This window comes from Centroberyx gerrardi, chromosome 21 (assembly GCF_048128805.1).
Source record: "Centroberyx gerrardi isolate f3 chromosome 21, fCenGer3.hap1.cur.20231027, whole genome shotgun sequence".
NCBI classification, from domain to species: domain Eukaryota; kingdom Metazoa; phylum Chordata; class Actinopteri; order Beryciformes; family Berycidae; genus Centroberyx; species Centroberyx gerrardi.
This window is the reverse complement of record NC_136017.1, coordinates 880,423-897,535: the sequence shown is the minus strand read 5'-3', so window position 1 is coordinate 897,535 and position 17,113 is coordinate 880,423. Positions and strand designations below refer to the sequence as shown.

At 42.8% G+C, this 17,113-nt stretch overlaps 3 protein-coding genes across 3 annotated transcripts in view; 2 read left to right on the top strand and 1 right to left on the bottom strand.

Moving 5' to 3' along the window:
* Positions 1-676: 676 nt before the first annotated feature.
* setdb2 (SET domain bifurcated histone lysine methyltransferase 2) lies at positions 677-7,976 on the bottom strand. Its single transcript, XM_078291228.1, has 13 exons — positions 7,654-7,976; positions 6,969-7,082; positions 6,411-6,475; positions 6,314-6,347; positions 5,523-5,692; positions 5,068-5,358; positions 4,217-4,545; positions 3,263-3,432; positions 2,603-2,835; positions 2,182-2,230; positions 1,865-2,049; positions 1,490-1,578; positions 677-1,015 (listed from the first exon to the last, which is right to left on the bottom strand). The coding sequence occupies exons 1-13, from the start codon at positions 7,685-7,687 to the stop codon at positions 802-804; spliced, it is 1,977 nt and encodes a 658-aa protein (XP_078147354.1). The 5' UTR covers positions 7,688-7,976; the 3' UTR covers positions 677-801.
* Positions 7,977-8,846: 870 nt separating this feature from the next.
* LOC139918547 (uncharacterized) lies at positions 8,847-16,249 on the top strand. The gene is made up of 9 exons (XM_071907964.2): positions 8,847-8,901; positions 9,518-9,749; positions 10,599-10,721; positions 10,871-11,103; positions 11,781-11,918; positions 13,222-13,409; positions 13,841-13,920; positions 14,768-14,851; positions 15,418-16,249. Exons 2-9 carry the CDS (start codon positions 9,563-9,565, stop codon positions 15,561-15,563), a joined length of 1,179 nt encoding a protein of 392 aa, XP_071764065.2. The 5' UTR covers positions 8,847-8,901; positions 9,518-9,562; the 3' UTR covers positions 15,564-16,249.
* A 439-nt stretch (positions 16,250-16,688) lies between these two features.
* The window catches only part of f7l (coagulation factor VII, like), an 11,560-nt gene continuing 11,135 nt past the window's right edge, over positions 16,689-17,113 (top strand). Inside the window, exon 1 of the mRNA XM_071907961.2 lies at positions 16,689-16,773. Within this exon, the coding sequence (XP_071764062.1) occupies positions 16,689-16,773 (85 nt within the window). The remainder of the gene's footprint in view (positions 16,774-17,113) is intronic.

Genomic DNA, 17,113 nt, shown 5'->3' with positions numbered 1-17,113 from the left:
ACAGAGTAGACACAGTAGAGGACTTCCGCTTTGGAATTTCACAATAAAAGTAGTATCGACGAATACGCGTTGTGGTGTAGCGGACTTTCGCTCTGGAGTTTCAAAATAAAAGTCGCATTGACAAACACGCTGTAGTGCCATTTCGATAATGTAATACCTCCCATAGATATAGAAACGTTTTTACATCAATGATACTCCTATCCTTTACACAGAGTAAACATGTAAATGACTTCCGGATTTTTATTTCAAAATAAAAGTTTTATTGACGAACGAAGAGTAAATAAAAATGGCACTTGCCCAGAGTTTAAAAATATAACTTATTTACGAACACAAGCTGAAGTGTCAATGTCGACAGAAAAAACACATGTAGGACTTCCGCTCAGGATTTTCAAAATAAGACAACCAGGGTAGGAAAATGACACTTCCGCTGTGGAGTTTCAAAATAACACAGGCAGGACAAGAAAATAGAATTCAACAATAAGACGGTCAGAAAAAAATCAAAACAAGACGTGAACAACATTTTCAAATTGAGACATCTGGCATAAAAAAGTATAATACCCAATGTGGCTTTTCAAATTAATTAATATTACTTCCTGTCTGCATTTCTAAAATGAAACATTTAAACACTTTTTGAGTAAGCCTAATACAACTTGCCAAATTGAAAAAAACAGGAGGAATCTGTAGTAAACAGAAATAAACAACAACAAACCACAGCAGCCGCAGCGAGCTTTCAAACCCTTTTATTACAACAAGATCGTAGAAAAATACACAGATTTTGACGTGGTTTGTCGGCAGGAACGTCTAAAAAAAACCCAAAGCAGCAGCAGCGGCGGCGGCGATATCAGGCTTCTTCTCGCCGTGACCTTTGACCTCACACGCCGCACACAGCTTCTCCTCTGAGGCCAGTCGTCCCCGGCAACCGTCGCTCCCGCAGCGACACGGCGCCTCCTGCTGCGAGGTACTTCCTGTGTCGGGGGAGCAGTTCCAGGTCAGCTCGGTGCCGGCCTTCACCGCACTGCAGGTCCAGATAAACAGTCAGGGATTATTAATTATTGATTATATATAAGTCAGTTAGCTATTAGCTATGGTGTCTATTCCTCTTGATTTTATTGTTCATGTTTTTATTTGTTGCTTATATTTTTTTAATCTTGTAAAGCCTTTTGTAAGACTGTTTGGACTTCTATAAAAAATGAATATTATTATTATTATTATCATCGTTAAACACACGCCTGAACCACCCGAAACACAAGGGATTATGGGTAGAAGCAGACGGAAAGCCCAGCAGAACAAACTGAAGTCTGGACTGATGCTCATGTTCAGCTGTTTCTTCATGTGTTCTGAACTGCTATGAACACCACAGAAGAAGAGACAGACAAGTCCGTCATGTTTTGACAGGTTCAAACTCTGTCCAATCAACAAGCTGCTTGTGTGTCATGTGACTTGTGTTGTGTAGGCCCGGCTGGCTGTGATTGGTCGGTGTGAGGCTGACCTGCTGGTGAAGAAGGCGATGAGGGGGAAGGCGGGGTCATGTGAGTCGGTGAAGACGTTCTGGACAAACAGGTTGGGCTGGCAACTGTGCTGCAGGGTCAGAGGTCAGAGGTCAGAGGTCAGAGGTCGGCTGGTATTAATGTCATGAAATTAAACTAAACTACCACACTGACTAAATTAAACTAAACTACCACACTGACTAAATTAAACTAAACTACCACACTGACTAAATTAAACTAAAGTACCACACTGACTAAATTAAACCAAACTACCACACTGACTAAATTAAACTAAAGTACCACACTGACTAAATTAAACTATCATACTGACCTAATTAAATTAAACTACAGTATTAACTCTCATTATTTCCACCTACGTTGATGAAGCGCCCCACGTTGCCCTCCTTGCTGGCGTCCAGGAAGTAAACCTCCTCCGTCCTCGGTCTCTTTACACTCTTCTGACCCGGAGCCGTCTCTTCCTTGCCACCGCTCGCTTCCTTAGCGACCGCCTGAGAGCTCGCCGTTGTCCTGGCGACCGTCTCCTGGCCTTGTGACTGGTCAGCTGACCCGTCCAAACGGGAAGAGAGAAAATATCCAGTGGATGGATTCAGACATCATCACAGGACTGCTTTGATTTGATTTATTTCTTTAATCTTAAGAACTTAATAAAACACTTCTGTCATTACTGTGGTACCTGGTGCAGCAGGCTTCGGCTCCAGGCTTCCCAGCAGCACCGCCTGCACCTGACAGATAAACAAAAACCTGTTTTTAAGTTCAGTGGAGACGAATGGAAAACCCCAAAACAAGACAAGACTTTCTAATGACTTTGTAACGGCAGGTGGAATAGAATTTAAGATCAATTACACAACAGAAAAAAGACTCAGGATGATTTCTTGTTAAAAAACTACAGCACATTGAACAAAGAACATTTTAAGTTAACAGTTGTAAGTGAGACTTACAGGCTGCAGTTAATTGTATTTTATGTACAAGTGAAAAGCCAGCGATGCTCACTCGTTTGCTGTATTCTTCTCAATATGTTTCTTTTTAGGGGTCCAAGCACCGAAGGTGGAGCTGCTTGGAGCTGAGGACCTCCAACATGGCCGCCGGAGACGTACCTTCTCTCTGTCCTGCGGAGTATCGGTGGGTCTCTGGATCACCGGGACGTGGAGGGGGGGCGAGGTGGGCGGGGACGTGGGCGGGGACTCCAGCAGGTTGCTCCGCCCCTCCATGACCGGCGGTGCCAGCCACTCTGTGACGACCTCCACCTCATCGTCTGATGGAAGCTCCGCCCTCGACAGCTTGGGGGGCGGAGCCTCGACCGGAGTCTGGGCTCTCCTGAGGACTAAACCTGGAGAGGGAGAGAGAGAGGGAGAGAGAGAGAGAGACGGAGAGAGAGGAGAGAGAGGGAGAGACGGAGAGAGAGAGACCACAGAATGTGTAGTTGTATGTATATCAGGACAGCACAACAACATTTTTCCAAACATTTTTTCTGCAATTTCCAAACTTTTGAAGACCTCGAAAGAACCAAAGTTTTTTCCATAAATTAACACAATTTTCATTTTTGCATTTAATTGCGTTTTCATGAGTGTTGTATTGTGGGAAATGGTGTTTAATTGCCTCAGACTGTTGTATGTCTCTGTACATTAGTTTCATAATAACTAAATGGAAAATTCACAGTAAATGTTTGAACAATTCCTGCTGAACCCGGACAGCGCTGATCTAACTGCTGCGTACGTACCAACTGACTCGTTACACACAGACTGACGTCCTGTTACCTGCGTACGTGCACACGAACGTGCCCCGGTCCAGGTCGTCACGGCAACGCACGCCCCAGCCGCGGTCGGCGGTCTGGAAAACCTGCAGGCGGACTCTGATCCCCCGCTGGACCAGCCGGTTCTGACAGCGAGCACGCTCACAGCCGCACCAGGGCCCGCACTCAAACAGCCTGACACACACACACACACACACACACACACACACACACACACACACAGAGTTGCACTAACTGCTAATTTGTGGCCGCAAGCTGGACAATTAAAGTCACAATGAAATTAAAAAATCACTTTTCTTTGTTTGCAAATTTTCCGTGTCATAATATTCACCTGTTTAATAATAAATGCCCCAAAAAATATTCAAAATTTTTACTTTCTTGTATTTTTATATCAAAATCCCGCTCCCCTCCTTCCTGGAAAACAGAGTATCTTTAATGGTGACATCACACTGTACCAGGAGGAGGACATAATCTCAACCAATTAAACAAAAGATTTTTGAACAGTCCCGCCCCTCTCATCCAATCAAACTGCCTTTCTCTCCCTAACTGATCTCCCATTGGTTTAGACTTTTGATTGATCCCTCCCTGCGTTAAGCCTCGCCCCGACATCCTGTTTCAACAGGAAATACATCACATTAAGGAAGTAAAGATGCTCTCAAAATTTTGTTTAATTGGGACGTATTTTCTCATCTGCGTCTGACAGACTTGCTAATTTGCAGTTTTCCCGTTTTTATTTTTTTCTGTTGATTTTCCATTAATGCGACCTAATAACTAATAACTTGCTAGCTAGCTGTATTAACTCATCAAGATGATGTAATGTTGGAGTAACGATGTAAAGGCGATTCCAAAGCAGCAAACTGTATAAATACAAAGCTTATTTTTCATGATCTATAGTTGTAGCTGCAGACCGCTACAATAGGAGCCTCTGGCCCCGCCCACATTCAGGTCTCGGTCTTACCCAGAAGGCACAGGCTCGGTCAGTCTGTGATGGGAGTAGCGGCGCCCCCCGGCGGTCAGAGCGAGGCAGGCGCAGCGGCGTGCGTCCAGGCAGCCGTCGCTGCAGTCGCAGCAGGCGGCGAACAGCGCCGGGCCGCGGCTCAGGAAGCAGCCGTGCGGCCAGCGGTCTTTGCGGTAGCGGAAGTCGTCGGGCCGGACGTCGGCCTCCCCGGCGCACAGCTCCACCGGCGTAGGCTCCGCCCCCCGGCTCAGGTCCAGCTCCGGACGCCGCGGCCCGGCCGGGCGAGGAGGGTCCAACCGGACAGCAGGGTTAAAGGTGAAGAAATCCACCTGCAGCAAAATGGATAACCATCAGTAATATCTGGAGTGAAACAGTTCAATGAATAATGATACAGAACTACTACTACTACTACTACTGAAAATACTACTACTACTACTGAAAATACTACTACTACTACTACTGAAAATACTACTACTACTACTACTACTACTGCTACTATAATTACTACTACTGCTTCCAGTTATTCCTAGGAATTACTATCATTATCATTAAGAATATCATTGTTGTAAATAATAATAATGATAATTAAGCCACCAGTATTAATGCTGCCTTTAAGTGCTGTTGGAAATATCAGAATCACGAGTTACGCGCATGTGAATTACACAACAAAGTACTAATTACGACTGATCCAGCTCTGTTCTAAACTGAAACAACAGAAACAAAATAACAACTTTTGATACAGGAATTCTGTTCTTATTTCTGACCAAAACCACTTCAATACGCGGAAACTTGTATTTCCAACTTCCTTGAAGGCCCTGAAGGCAGCATCAAAACCCCGATGACCAACAAACCTGCAGGACGCCGTAGCTCTCGGTCGCCAACAGGAAACGCATCACGTCGTCGTGGCTGCGGAGGCTGTGCCCACACGGAGCTTTGTAAACGACGTCCCACCCGCCCGCGTCGTCTTCCTCCAGGCTGGCTGACTCCTCCCCCTCCCAGTCCCAGACTCCGCCCCCGGTCGGCGACAACAGCGGCGTGGCGCTGAGCCTCCGGAAGCCGCAGAGCAGCGGAACCTTCAGCGGGTTCTGACCCCAGAACGGAGGGGTGGACTGAGGCATGCTGGGTAAACTGGGCAGGCAGGCCTGGTGAGCGGAGAGCAGACAAAGAGTTTCATCCATCTGAACTTTATCCTCATTATAATATTACGTCAGTACAATATTTAATATTATTTATATTCAGAGTCTGTAGGGTTTCGGGGTTGCGGTGCGGTACGATGCGGTGCGGTGAGGTGCGGGACGGGACATACCGTGCTGCAGTCGTGCGGCCGGTAGGTCAGCTGGATGGGAGTCAGCGGGGCCAGGAGGCTGTCTCTGCCTGCAGAGGGGGGCGGAGCCTCGAGTGAGGGGGAGGGGGAGGGGGAGGGAGAGGAGGAGGAGGGGGGCCGGCTCTGCTCTGAGGGTTTCCGTGGCAACGAGTCTGCACAGGAAACAGGAAACAGTTAATGACACTGGTTAACATGAATTAATTATAGTTATACTTAATTATTGCTGCAGTACTGAGACTAGCTAACGTTAGCTAAACACTGGATCTAACACAACACAGAGAGTAATACTACTACTACTAGTAGTACTCCAAGTACTACTACTGCTACTACTACTACTACTGCTGCTACAGTTAGAGCTCCACTAGCAGCGTTGCGTTGCCATCAGCGTTGCGCCAACGTGACGTTCTCCCTGCTCCACAGAGCGCGTAACGTTGTTTTGACTTTTGAATGGATACACCAGAAAATAATCAATTCAACTTTATTTCAATGAGGAAGAACGCGTGCGTCAGCCATCGTGAATTGAACCTCAGAGATTTTTTAGCTTGGACGCAGCCTTCAGACGCAACACAACGCAATGCGAACAGTGGAGCATCTTTCAGCGCTGGCAAAGGAATCATTCCTTCAATGGCTGATGGCTGCAGTGAAGCAGGGCCGGAACAGTGACTCTACAGACAGCTTACCTGTAACAGTGACTCTACAGACAGCTTACCTGTAACAGTAACAGTGACTCTACAGACAGCTTACCTGTAACAGTGACTCTACAGACAGCTTACCTGTAACAGTGACTCCAGCTGAGCCGATGACGATCTGCACCACAGACACGTCCTGCGCTGCTGCAGCCGGCACCGCAGCAGCAGCCGCAGCAGCAGCAGCAGCAGCAGCAGCAGCAGTAGTGCAGTCCAGCAGGGCGAGCAGCTTCATGCCCTGCACACACTCTGACCCAAACAACAGAAGAGACAAACATCACAGCTGTGTCAGGTTATCAGAACTGAGACTGCATGGTGAACTGCAGTTCAGCTCCTGCAGCTGGAGTGTGAGTGTGAAAGTCTCCCAGCTGTAAGGAAACAGAATGTGAATTGAATTGGAATGACATGAAACTGAATTCCATGAAATTCCAATTCCACTCGCTAAACATTATAAATCAAACATTATGAATCAAATAAAAGACAGTTCAACAAATCAAACACATTCAGTCATAATGTTTGGATTACCATCACATGTTCTGCATCAAATACCAGCTGAAAGGTTCCTTTAACATGTTATGATATTCAGTTAGTTCAATAGGGAGACAGTCAGTCAGTCAGTGAGTCAGTCAGACAGACAGACAGACAGTCAGTCAAACAGACACTCAGTCAGTCAGTCAGTCAGTCAGTCAGTCAGTCAGACAGACAGACAGACAGACAGACAGACAGACAGACAGACAGGTACCTCTGTCTGTAGCAGTGTTCTTCTTGAAGGCTGATTTCAGATGAAGCAGATATTCGGAAACTTGATCAAAAACTTGATCCACGTCCGCTTCGGCCCAGAAGGCCTTGGCCCGCACTGAAACCAGGAGAAATGATTATTAGTTCTATTATTGACGAATAGATTGGTGATTGATGTTAATTCACCTATCACACACTCCACATTACTATCACTGACATCATTATGGTTAATGGTAGTAGTCACAGTATTATCATGTTTCAGCTTCAGTTTTCAGGTGTCTGGCTTCTGATCGTGGGATAAAGATAGTCAATCAATCAAAGTTTGAAACATATTACTACACATATTCTGCATTATACTGTGAAATGTATTTCTGCACTGCCACTGCTACCAGTACTACTAGCCTATAACTTTAGTGGAAGAACTGTGAAACGAAACTTTGGACTCCCTTAAATCGCTTTAATGGCCCCTGCAGGTCCAAGGACCCCACTCTGGGAACCACTGGTAAACCAAAAATAAAAGCCCCCGTTTAAGCTGCATATAATAAGAAATAAGCAAATGGCTTGTCAAGATTTAGAGCATTTGAACTGGAGAAACTTGTCCAATAGACCCTTCAAAATAGAAGAGACTTCACCAAATCACATCAGACAGTTTATCAGGTTTATCACTTTTAAATTAAAACTTTTCTTACCAACATCTTGTGATTCTAACGTCGTTGCTTCCATTTCCACTGCAGGCAGCTAGCTGGCCAGCAGGCAGCTAGGTTAGCTAGCAGGCTAACAACAATAGAGCAGCTCTCTACAGCTTAGCACAGAGTTTAAGCGGTTAACTAAGTGAATGTAGAGGCGACTGCAGGTTAAGTTAGTGAGCTAGTCATTGGACCAACTAACAGAAGAACTACACAAAGTTAGCTAACGTACATCTGATTAGCTTTTATTCATCCATCCATTTACTTCGGTTCAGCTTGGCTAGCTAACAGCGCTAATCCGTGTTTTCGACCGCAACCTAGTTTCCAATTCGGTATGTAGCTTTTAAACTACATGTATAGTCTTGTTGACAATTAGTGCGTTTAATCTCATTTACCACTACTACACTGTATAGTATCATAGTCCAGTGTGAACTGAACTGATTTCTGTACTATCCGGTAGAATCGTAGATTGACCTATGTCGGCCGCCGTAGTACGGCTTGTGAAATGACAACAAAACAACGTGGTAGTCTAGTGGAGAGTCGATGTAGCTGCTTAAAACTACTTTGGTAGTTAACATCACTCTACGAACCAGGAATCCCATATTATACCCTTATATTTACATTAATTCACCCCTTAGTTCATGCAAAATGCCCTTGACTTAAGGGAGACTCCATGAAAACGTCCTTAAACTCCCCTTAATGTTTGACTGCTTACTTTCTCATTTAGTGTAAAGTTCAGGGAGACAACACTATCCATTAATAACTCATGAATAACTACGTATGTGTTTGTCGGGCAGAACACATCGATAGCACATATCGGTTGGACATGGCACTATATGGCGAGGTTTGTTATTGTCAGCGCCGTACACCTGTATTAAATTGTTCGCTTTTGTAAATTGGCCTATGTCAATCGCCGTACTGCGGAACGGTTGGGTTATGAAATTACAACAAAAACAAACCTCCTTCTTTTTACACTACAATGCCCCTTCCCCAAATTCAAACTATAAGTTCAGCTTGTCTTTACTGTGGAAAAATAAACGGCGGCTTTTCCGAAGCTTCCCGACACACCGCTGGCTGTGTAACGTGACGTGAGCCGCTCGGTTAGCTTCAGGATGCTAACGCTAGCTACTTCCTGGTGTGTTTTGTAATGCTGTGATAAAGAACTTATGCAAGTTTCAGTCAGGAAACATTTTCCCTGCAGAGACAGACAGACTGCTGCGGCTCAGAGAACTGAGCTCAACCTGTCCAGAGGTGAGGAGCTTTATTCATATTTATATCACAAGAATAATGATACACAGTCAGAGTGTCTTCCTGTCAGTATATAGACGGTGACCAGTCACTGAACAGAATCCTGTCCTGTCTGTCAGTGTAAAAATGTAAATATATGTATGTCATTCTATTGTATTTAACTGTATGTAAATGTAAATAATGTCACATGTAGTTGTGCTGCCGTTGATCTGAACCATGGTGAATACGTTTTTTAGTTTATAGAGAGAGTGAGTGGGAGGGAGAGAGACAGAGAGAGAGAGAGAGAGAGTGGGAGAGAGACAGAGAGAGAGAGTAACAGAGAGAGAGATAAGAACTTTATTAATCCCAGAGGGAAATTCAAATTGTTACAGCAGACACTTGAGACACAGACAGAAACAGAGCAGGAATACATAAGAAAAATGAGAAGAATAAAGGATAAGTACGGATAAAATAAACTGTATGTACAACATATATGTGCAAATGTAGCCTTACAAGTAAAGTTTATTATTATTCAAACGATAAATCAATTCATTTTCTGTCAGTTGACTAACGGATTAATCGACTAATAGTTTGAGCAGCAGTTGTTTTCCTCCTCACCGTCTCTGTCTGGAGGTCAAAGGTCACCCTGCTGTTGGTCCACAGGATCGTCTCCCGGTGCGGCAGCATGGCGGCGGCGCGGCGCGCGGCGGGCGAGGCTCTGTGGGGGATGAGCGCGGCGGACGCCATGTCCATGCCCGTCCACTGGTACTACAACACCCAGGACATCCGGACCGACTTCGCAGGGTGGATCAGCGGCTTCAGCGCTCCCAGAGACAGACACCCGTCCAGCATCCTGGCCCTGTCCAACCCAGGTGGGACACCAGGCCTCACCAGTACTAGTGTTTATAGTATTTGTTAGTATTTTAGTTTTATTAGTCTTTATTAGTATTTATGTCTCTGTATAACCTGCAGAGATGAGTCGATCTGCTGCCGTCTCAGATACATAAAGACATTTTTATTGGGCCGATATTCAGTATTCAATATGATTGAATTATCGATATTATTATTATTGGGTCGATATCGCGATATTCATGAAATATTCACGAAATATCGCAAAAATAGAACAATAATATAACGATGAAACAGTCACAAAATAGAACTGGATGATAACTTTGTACAAGCTGGAGACACTCATTTTTTGTCAGCTGATGATTTTGGAGTATAATTGAATATTGATGTCGCGATATTCACAAAGTATTCACCAAATATTGCGATATTTCCCCCAATATCGTATATATCCCCCTCCCGGCCATGTGTTGCTTAGATCACAGCTGTACAAGCTTTTAAACTTACAAAGCTGTAATCTACTAGTGGTAGGAGAGTAAAAAAACTAAAATAATCTTACGTGAAGTGAAAGGTTTGTCTTTTTAATTCAGGTGGGAAATTGAGACAATCAGCCTGTTTTTCTGGAACCAGCAGGAAATATAATGCAGAGTCTGTCCAGAATCACATTTCACAAACTGCACATTTTTACCAAAAATTCAGATGAAACTCATTCGAAATACTCAATAAAAATGATTAATAAAACAACACTCTGTCATTTATACACAATCTGAAAGCCTTTACTGTCATCTGTGTATTTTTATCTCCATGTCCAGACAGACTTTTAGAACGATGACGGGTTGATAACTTGTGTGTGTGTGTGTGTGTGTGTGTGTCAGCCGGCAGCGGGCGGACGGCCTGGTCGTCCGGGGCGAAGCGGCCGGATGTTGTGGGAAACGTCATCCTGCACGACAAACTGAGCTTCTGGACGTCAGCAAGAGGCTCCGCCCACTACCACCAAGGTACCAGCGCTCTGATGTCACTTCCTGTTAGAGAACAACCTCCGACCTGCGTCGTTTGAGCCGGAGGCGTGGCTACCAGAGACCACAGTAGCAGTGTTTCTGACCTCTGACCTCTGACCTCTGACCTGAGCCGGTTGTGTCGTGTGCAGGTATGCGGGCGGGTGAAAACACTCTGAACACGCTGTGCGCGCTGCGTGCGGCGCGGGTGCTGGCGGGGGGGCGGTTCCCCGACGCGTCGCGGCCCGCCGCCCGCGCCGCCGTGCTGGCGGACTACGTGGGCTTCCTGACCGCGCCCGGCTCCCACAACGACACGTACGCCGAGTCCTTCCACCGCTCCTTCTTCTCCGACTGGCAGGACTGCAGACCCACCTCGCCCAGTGAGGTGAAACAAACGCACCCTGACAGGACGCTCATATGCTGACGCTCTAAAGATCCACGATGTCACAGCTCAAGGAAAAACATTTATTCATGATTTGTTTTCATTCTGATCGATCTTCTATCCTATCCTATTCTATCCTGTTCTATCCTGTTCTATTCTATCCTATTCTATTCTATTCTATCCTATCCTATCTTCTATCCTATCCTATTCTATCCTATTCTATTCTGTTCTATCCTATCCTATTCTATTCTATTCTATTATATTCTGTTCTATTCTATACTATCCTGTCCTATTCGATTCTATCCTATCCTATCCTATCGTATTCTATTCTATTCTATTCTATCCTATCCTATTCTATTCTATCCTATCCTATCCTATTCTATTCTATTCTATCCTATCCTATCTTCTATCCTATCCTATTCTATCCTATTCTATTCTGTTCTATCCTATCCTATTCTATTCTATTCTATTATATTCTGTTCTATTCTATACTATCCTGTCCTATTCGATTCTATCCTATTCTATTCTATCGTATTCTATTCTATTCTATTCTATTCTATCCTATTCTATTCTATCCTATCCTATCCTATTCTATTCTATTCTATTCTATTCTATCCTATTCTATTCTATCCTATCCTATTCTATTCTATTCTATTCTATTCTATTCTATCGTCCTGCAGGTTCTGCAGTTTGCGGAGAATCGCTCCAGGAGGAAGTTGAGCTCCTCTTTCCCCGACAGCCAGCTGGACGCCATCGGCTGCCTTCCCATGATCCTCCCCTTCATCCTGCTGTCCGCCTCGGCCAATGAGGAGCAAGCTGTGAGAGCCACACCCACTTTGATTCACCGCTTCAGCCGATTGGTTTAGGCGAAGCGCCGCGTGGCTTTGGTTTTAAAACTGTCTCATTTAGTCAGCAAGGACTTCAGTTCCCTAGTGTCCTTTAAAAAGTACCTTCATTAGGTTTAAAAAGTACCTTCATTAGGTTTAAAAGTACCTTCATTAGGTTTAAAAGTACCTTCATTAGGTTTAAAAGTACCTTCATTAGGTTAAAAAGTACCTTCATTAGGTTTAAAAAGTACCTTCATTAGGTTAAAAAGTACCTTCATTAGGTTTAAAAGTACCTTCATTAGGTTAAAAAGTACCTTCATTAGGTTTAAAAAGTACCTTCATTAGGTTAAAAAGTACCTTCATTAGGTTTAAAAGTACCTTCATTAGGTTTAAAAAGTACCTTCATTAGGTTAAAAAGTACCTTCATTAGGTTAAAAAGTACCTTCATTATGTTTAAAAGTACCTTCATTAGGTTTAAAAGTACCTTCATTAGGTTAAAAAGTACCTTCATTAGGTTTAAAAAGTACCTTCATTAGGTTTAAAAAGTACCTTCATTAGGTTAAAAAGTACCTTCATTATGTTTAAAAGTACCTTCATTAGGTTTAAAAGTACCTTCATTAGGTTTAAAAAGTACCTTAATTAGGTTAAAAAGTACCTTCATTAGGTTAAAAAGTACCTTCATTAGGTTTAAAAGTACCTTCATTAGGTTAAAAAGTACCTTCATTAGGTTTAAAAGTACCTTCATTAGGTTAAAAAGTACCTTCATTAGGTTTAAAAGTACCTTCATTAGGTTTAAAAGTACCTTCATTTGGTCTAAAAAGTACCTTCATTAGGTTTAAAAGTACCTTCATTAGGTTTAAAAGTACCTTCATTAGGTTTAAAAGTACCTTCATTTGGTCTAAAAAGTACTGTAATTGTTTAAAAAGTCCTGTAATTATGTTTAAAAAGTCCTGTAATCATGTTTAAAAAGTACTGTAATTATGTTTAAAAAGTACTGTAATCATGTTTAAAAAGTACTGTAATTATGTTTAAAAAGTACTGTAATCATGTTTAAAAAGTACTGTAATTATGTTTAAAAAGTCCTGTAATCATGTTTAAAAAGTACTGTAATTATGTTTAAAAAGTACTGTAATCATATTTAAAAAGTACTGTAATCATGTTTAAAAAGTACTTAGGTAGGGTAATCAGGTTTAGAATTCAAACTTCCTTTCGAAGTGTTTCTGTTTCCACTGTGCAGTGCAGTAACAGACGTTTCTTCCTCAGTGAAATGCAGTGAGTGTGTTTGTCCTCGCAGGTCTCGGCGGCGGTGGAGTTCGTCAGGCTCACCCACCCCCACCCCCGGGTGCCGGAGAGCGTGTCGCTGTACGGCCGGGCGCTGCACGCCACGCTGGGCGGAGCCTGCCTCCAGCGGCAGGCTGAGCGCGCTCTGAGGAGCCTGGACGCCTGGGAGAGCTGCAGGAGATACAGCCACAGGGCCGCCAGGTGGGTGTGTGTGTGTGTGTGTGTGTGTGTGTGTGTGTGTGGGTTAAAGTCTTCATTTTCAGACTCCAGACTAAAGAAAATGGAGTTTGAACTTAAATCTGAAGTCTGAAAAATGTCTCTTTCCCTAGTGCTAGTGTTCATTACAGTAAACTCTGTATAAATAAATGTATATACAGTATATATCTGTGTATGTAAATATATATGTGTGTGTCAGAGAGAGAGTATTGTAATTATCATTGTCTTCAGTCTGAAAAATTTCCTTTTTTATCCTGAAAGTGAGAGTGGTAAAATCAGTTTCACAAGTCTTAAAAATGTAAAAATTTGAAATGTTGAAATGAAAATGTCCTTAATTTTCAGGTAAATGAACTGTGTGTGTGTGTGTGTGTGTGTGTGTGTGTGTGTGTGTGTGTGTGTGTGTGTGTGTGTGTCAGGTTCCCTGCCTCCTCAGATCAGAGGTTGAAGGTGCATCAGAGCGCAGTAGAGGAGCTCGGTCTGGCCTGCTACACTAAAGGTCTGAGTCTGAGGAGTATTCTGCACAGTGGAGGGTTTCTGTTTTCTGTTTTGAGATCAGGGCCGTGTGTCAAAAATTTGAGTTCTGACAATTTTGACTTTAATCTTTAATTCTGACTTTAAACTCAGAATTCTGATTTTGATTTTAGAATTTTGTCTTTAATCTCAGAATTCTGAGTTTAATTTTAGAATTCTGACTTTAATTTTAGAATTTTGACTTTAATCTCAGAATTCTGACTCAAATTTTAGAATTTTGACTATATTCTCAGAATTTTGACTATATTCTCAGAATTTTGACTATATTCTCAGAATTTTTACTATAATCTCACAATTTTAACTTTCATTTTAGAATTTTGATTTAAATCTCAGAATTTTTACTATATCTCTAGCCTAGAATTTTGACTTAAATCTCTGAATTTTGACTATAATCTCAGAATTTTGACTCACATTTTAGAATTCTGACTTTAATCTCAGAATTTTGACTATAATCTCTGAATTTTGACTCACATTTTAGAATTCTGACTTAAATCTCTGAATTTTGACTATAATCTCAGAATTTTGACTCACATTTTAGAATTCTGACTTTAATCTCAGAATTTTGACTATAATCTCAGAATTTTGACTCACATTTTAGAATTCTGACTTTAATCTCAGAATTCTAACTATATCTCAGAATTTTTACTTTAATTTTAGAATTCTGACTTTAATCTCAGAATTTTGACTATAATCTCTGAATTTTGACTCACATTTTAGAATTCTGACTTAAATCTCTGAATTTTGAGTATAATCTCAGAATTTTGACTCACATTTTAGAATTCTGACTTTAATCTTTATCGTTGGCCCTGCAGGAGCGCTCAGCAGCCTGTTCTACCTCGCTCATGAGTTCCATGACGACCTGACCGGAGGAATCCTCACCAACACCAACTGTGGAGGTCTGCAGCTTTATTTCACTTGACCTTTCTGTTTTTAACGCTCCAGAGAGGTCAGGGGTCAGGGGTCAGATTCATGAATGTGTTCTTGAGATGGATCCTAAGAAATGACAGAAGAAGAAATTTTAGAAATTTCTTAAGGAGGCTCTTATGTGCCATTCTTCAATATTGTCTTAGTAACAGTCTAATTTCTTACGAATTTCTTTAATTTTCCCTCTTACAAAACTCTCAAAATAGAATTGATTGAATTAATTATGCTTAATAAACTTTAGGCTTAGTACCATTGAGGCTAGGAGACCTTTTTGTTTTGGACGTTGTCTTTTGCTGTGAAGCGTCTTTGAGCATCTTGAAAAGTGCTGTACAAGTATAAAATGTATTCTCCTCCTTCTTCTTCTCCTCCTCCTTCTTCTTCTCCTCCTTCTTGTTCTCCTCCTTCTTCTTCTGCTCCTCCTTCTTCTCCTCCTTCTTGTTCTCCTCCTTCTTCTTCTTCTCCTCCTCCTTCTTCTCCTCCTCCTTCTTCTTCTCCTCCTCCTCCTTCTCCTTCTCCTCCTCCTCCTCCTCGTCTGCAGGAGAGAACTGTAACCGCGGCGCGGCGCTCGGGGCGTTGCTCGGCGCCCGGGCGTCCCGCAGCGGAGCGTCCGTCCCGCAGGAGTGGAAGGACGCTCTGACCGACGCACAGGAGGTCATCCCCAACATCCTGCGGGCGCTGCTCTGAGCCCCGCCCACACAGGCCCCGCCCCCTTCCAACCCGCTGTATTTACTCCTCCTGGTGCAGCATGAGGTCACCATTAAAGAAACATATCATATAACAATACAATACAAATTTAAATTTAGATTTCCTGGGTTTGAATCTGACCTTTGTCACACGTCTGTCTCCCAGGCTTCCTGTCTCTCTCTACTTTGAAACATGCAATAAAGGCAAAAATGTCAAAAAAATGATTTAAAAAAAGAAATAAATAAATAAAGAGGTGTATGTTGTGACTTCAGCAGCTTCAGGCAGACAGGAGAGAACCAGCTGCTGTTGGTTTGGAACCTGAAACCTCGTATCTCACCAATATGAACTTTTCCGGAACGATTGCAATTTTGAATTAAAATATTAAATAGTCGAGCGTCACATGATCCATCGTGGCTGCAGTTCACACTCAGTCTTGTTCAAAGTGTGTTTTCTCCTCATGTGGAGTCAGCAGCAGGATGCTAAATCATCTGGATGATTTAGATTTAGATTTGTTGTATTAAGTTGTTTGATCAAGACTTTTTGATTCCATAATGTATTTTTATTTATGAATATTAATCTACCTCATGTAGCCTTTAAACTGAGAGTGTTTCTGCTCTGAGGAGGGAATGTAAACTTCTGTCTGTTTGATTCAGTGTCACACGCACAAAACAAATAAATGTTTTCTATTCTGCATTTCAGTGAGTTTTATTTGCATGGCAGTACTCACAGTCAAATGTGTGAATTTTTTAATATCCAGAATATAAACTGAATATTAAAGTGAATGGAAACACACTCAGTGACATAAAGTGTGATGCAGGTAAGAGAGAGAGGTCATGGAGTGTTTAAGGGAAAGAAAGAGTGTGTGTGTGAGAGAAAATGTGTGTAAACGAGAGAAAATAAGTGTGACAGGACTGTGTGTTTGTGTTTACTGTATGCTTGTGAGTGTGTGTGTGTGTGAGGAGTGTGTGAGCGAGCGAGCGTCAGTGAGTGACTAGGAGAGAGAGAAAATGTGTGTGAGAAAGAGAGAGAGAAAGAAAAAGAGCGAGTGTATGTTTGCATTCGTGCTTGTGTGTTTTAGAGTGTGTGTGTGTGTGTGTGTGTGAACTTCGGTCAGGCAGATCAGTCATGGAGTCCGGCAGCAGACAGAAGCGACTCTTCTTCCTGCGACTCCTCATCGTTTCTCTCCCAGCCTGCACCGGGCTTCCTGGAGGTCAGTCCTCCTCCTCCTCCTCCTCCTACTCCTCCTCCTCTTCTTCTCCTTCTTTAAATTCTTCTTCTTCTTCTGTTTTCAGCCCACCTTCACTCTAACCCGCAGTCTCTTCTCTCTCCTGTTAAACCGATCGGAGCGTCGTCCCGTCGGCTCGGAGCGGGGAAAGTCTCTTTATCTTTTGTTTCACTCTGCTGTTTTTATTTTGTTATTCATGCTGTTATTTCTTTCCTGTTGTTTTTGTCTCTTTCATTCAGCGTTGTTGTAATTGTGTTTATCTAGTTATTAATTACTATCTAATATTTACCACCAAAACTGATGACTAACAAAAAACATGAACTGA

Excerpts from the sequence above, each read along its gene's own strand:
- setdb2 (XM_078291228.1), bottom strand. The coding sequence starts at position 7,687 with ATGGAAGCAACGACGTTAGAATCACAAGATGTTG. Across the intron at positions 7,083-7,653 it reads GTTAGAATCACAAGATGTTG|TGCGGGCCAAGGCCTTCTGG; the intron begins GTAAGAAAAGTT and ends TCCTGGTTTCAG. Across the intron at positions 3,433-4,216 it reads ACCGAGCCTGTGCCTTCTGG|GCTGTTTGAGTGCGGGCCCT; the intron begins GTAAGACCGAGA and ends TGTGTGTGTCAG.
- LOC139918547 (XM_071907964.2), top strand. The coding sequence starts at position 9,563 with ATGGCGGCGGCGCGGCGCGCGGCGGGCGAGGCTCTGTGGGGGATGAGC. Across the intron at positions 9,750-10,598 it reads CCTGGCCCTGTCCAACCCAG|CCGGCAGCGGGCGGACGGCC; the intron begins GTGGGACACCAG and ends TGTGTGTGTCAG. Across the intron at positions 13,410-13,840 it reads TACAGCCACAGGGCCGCCAG|GTTCCCTGCCTCCTCAGATC; the intron begins GTGGGTGTGTGT and ends TGTGTGTGTCAG.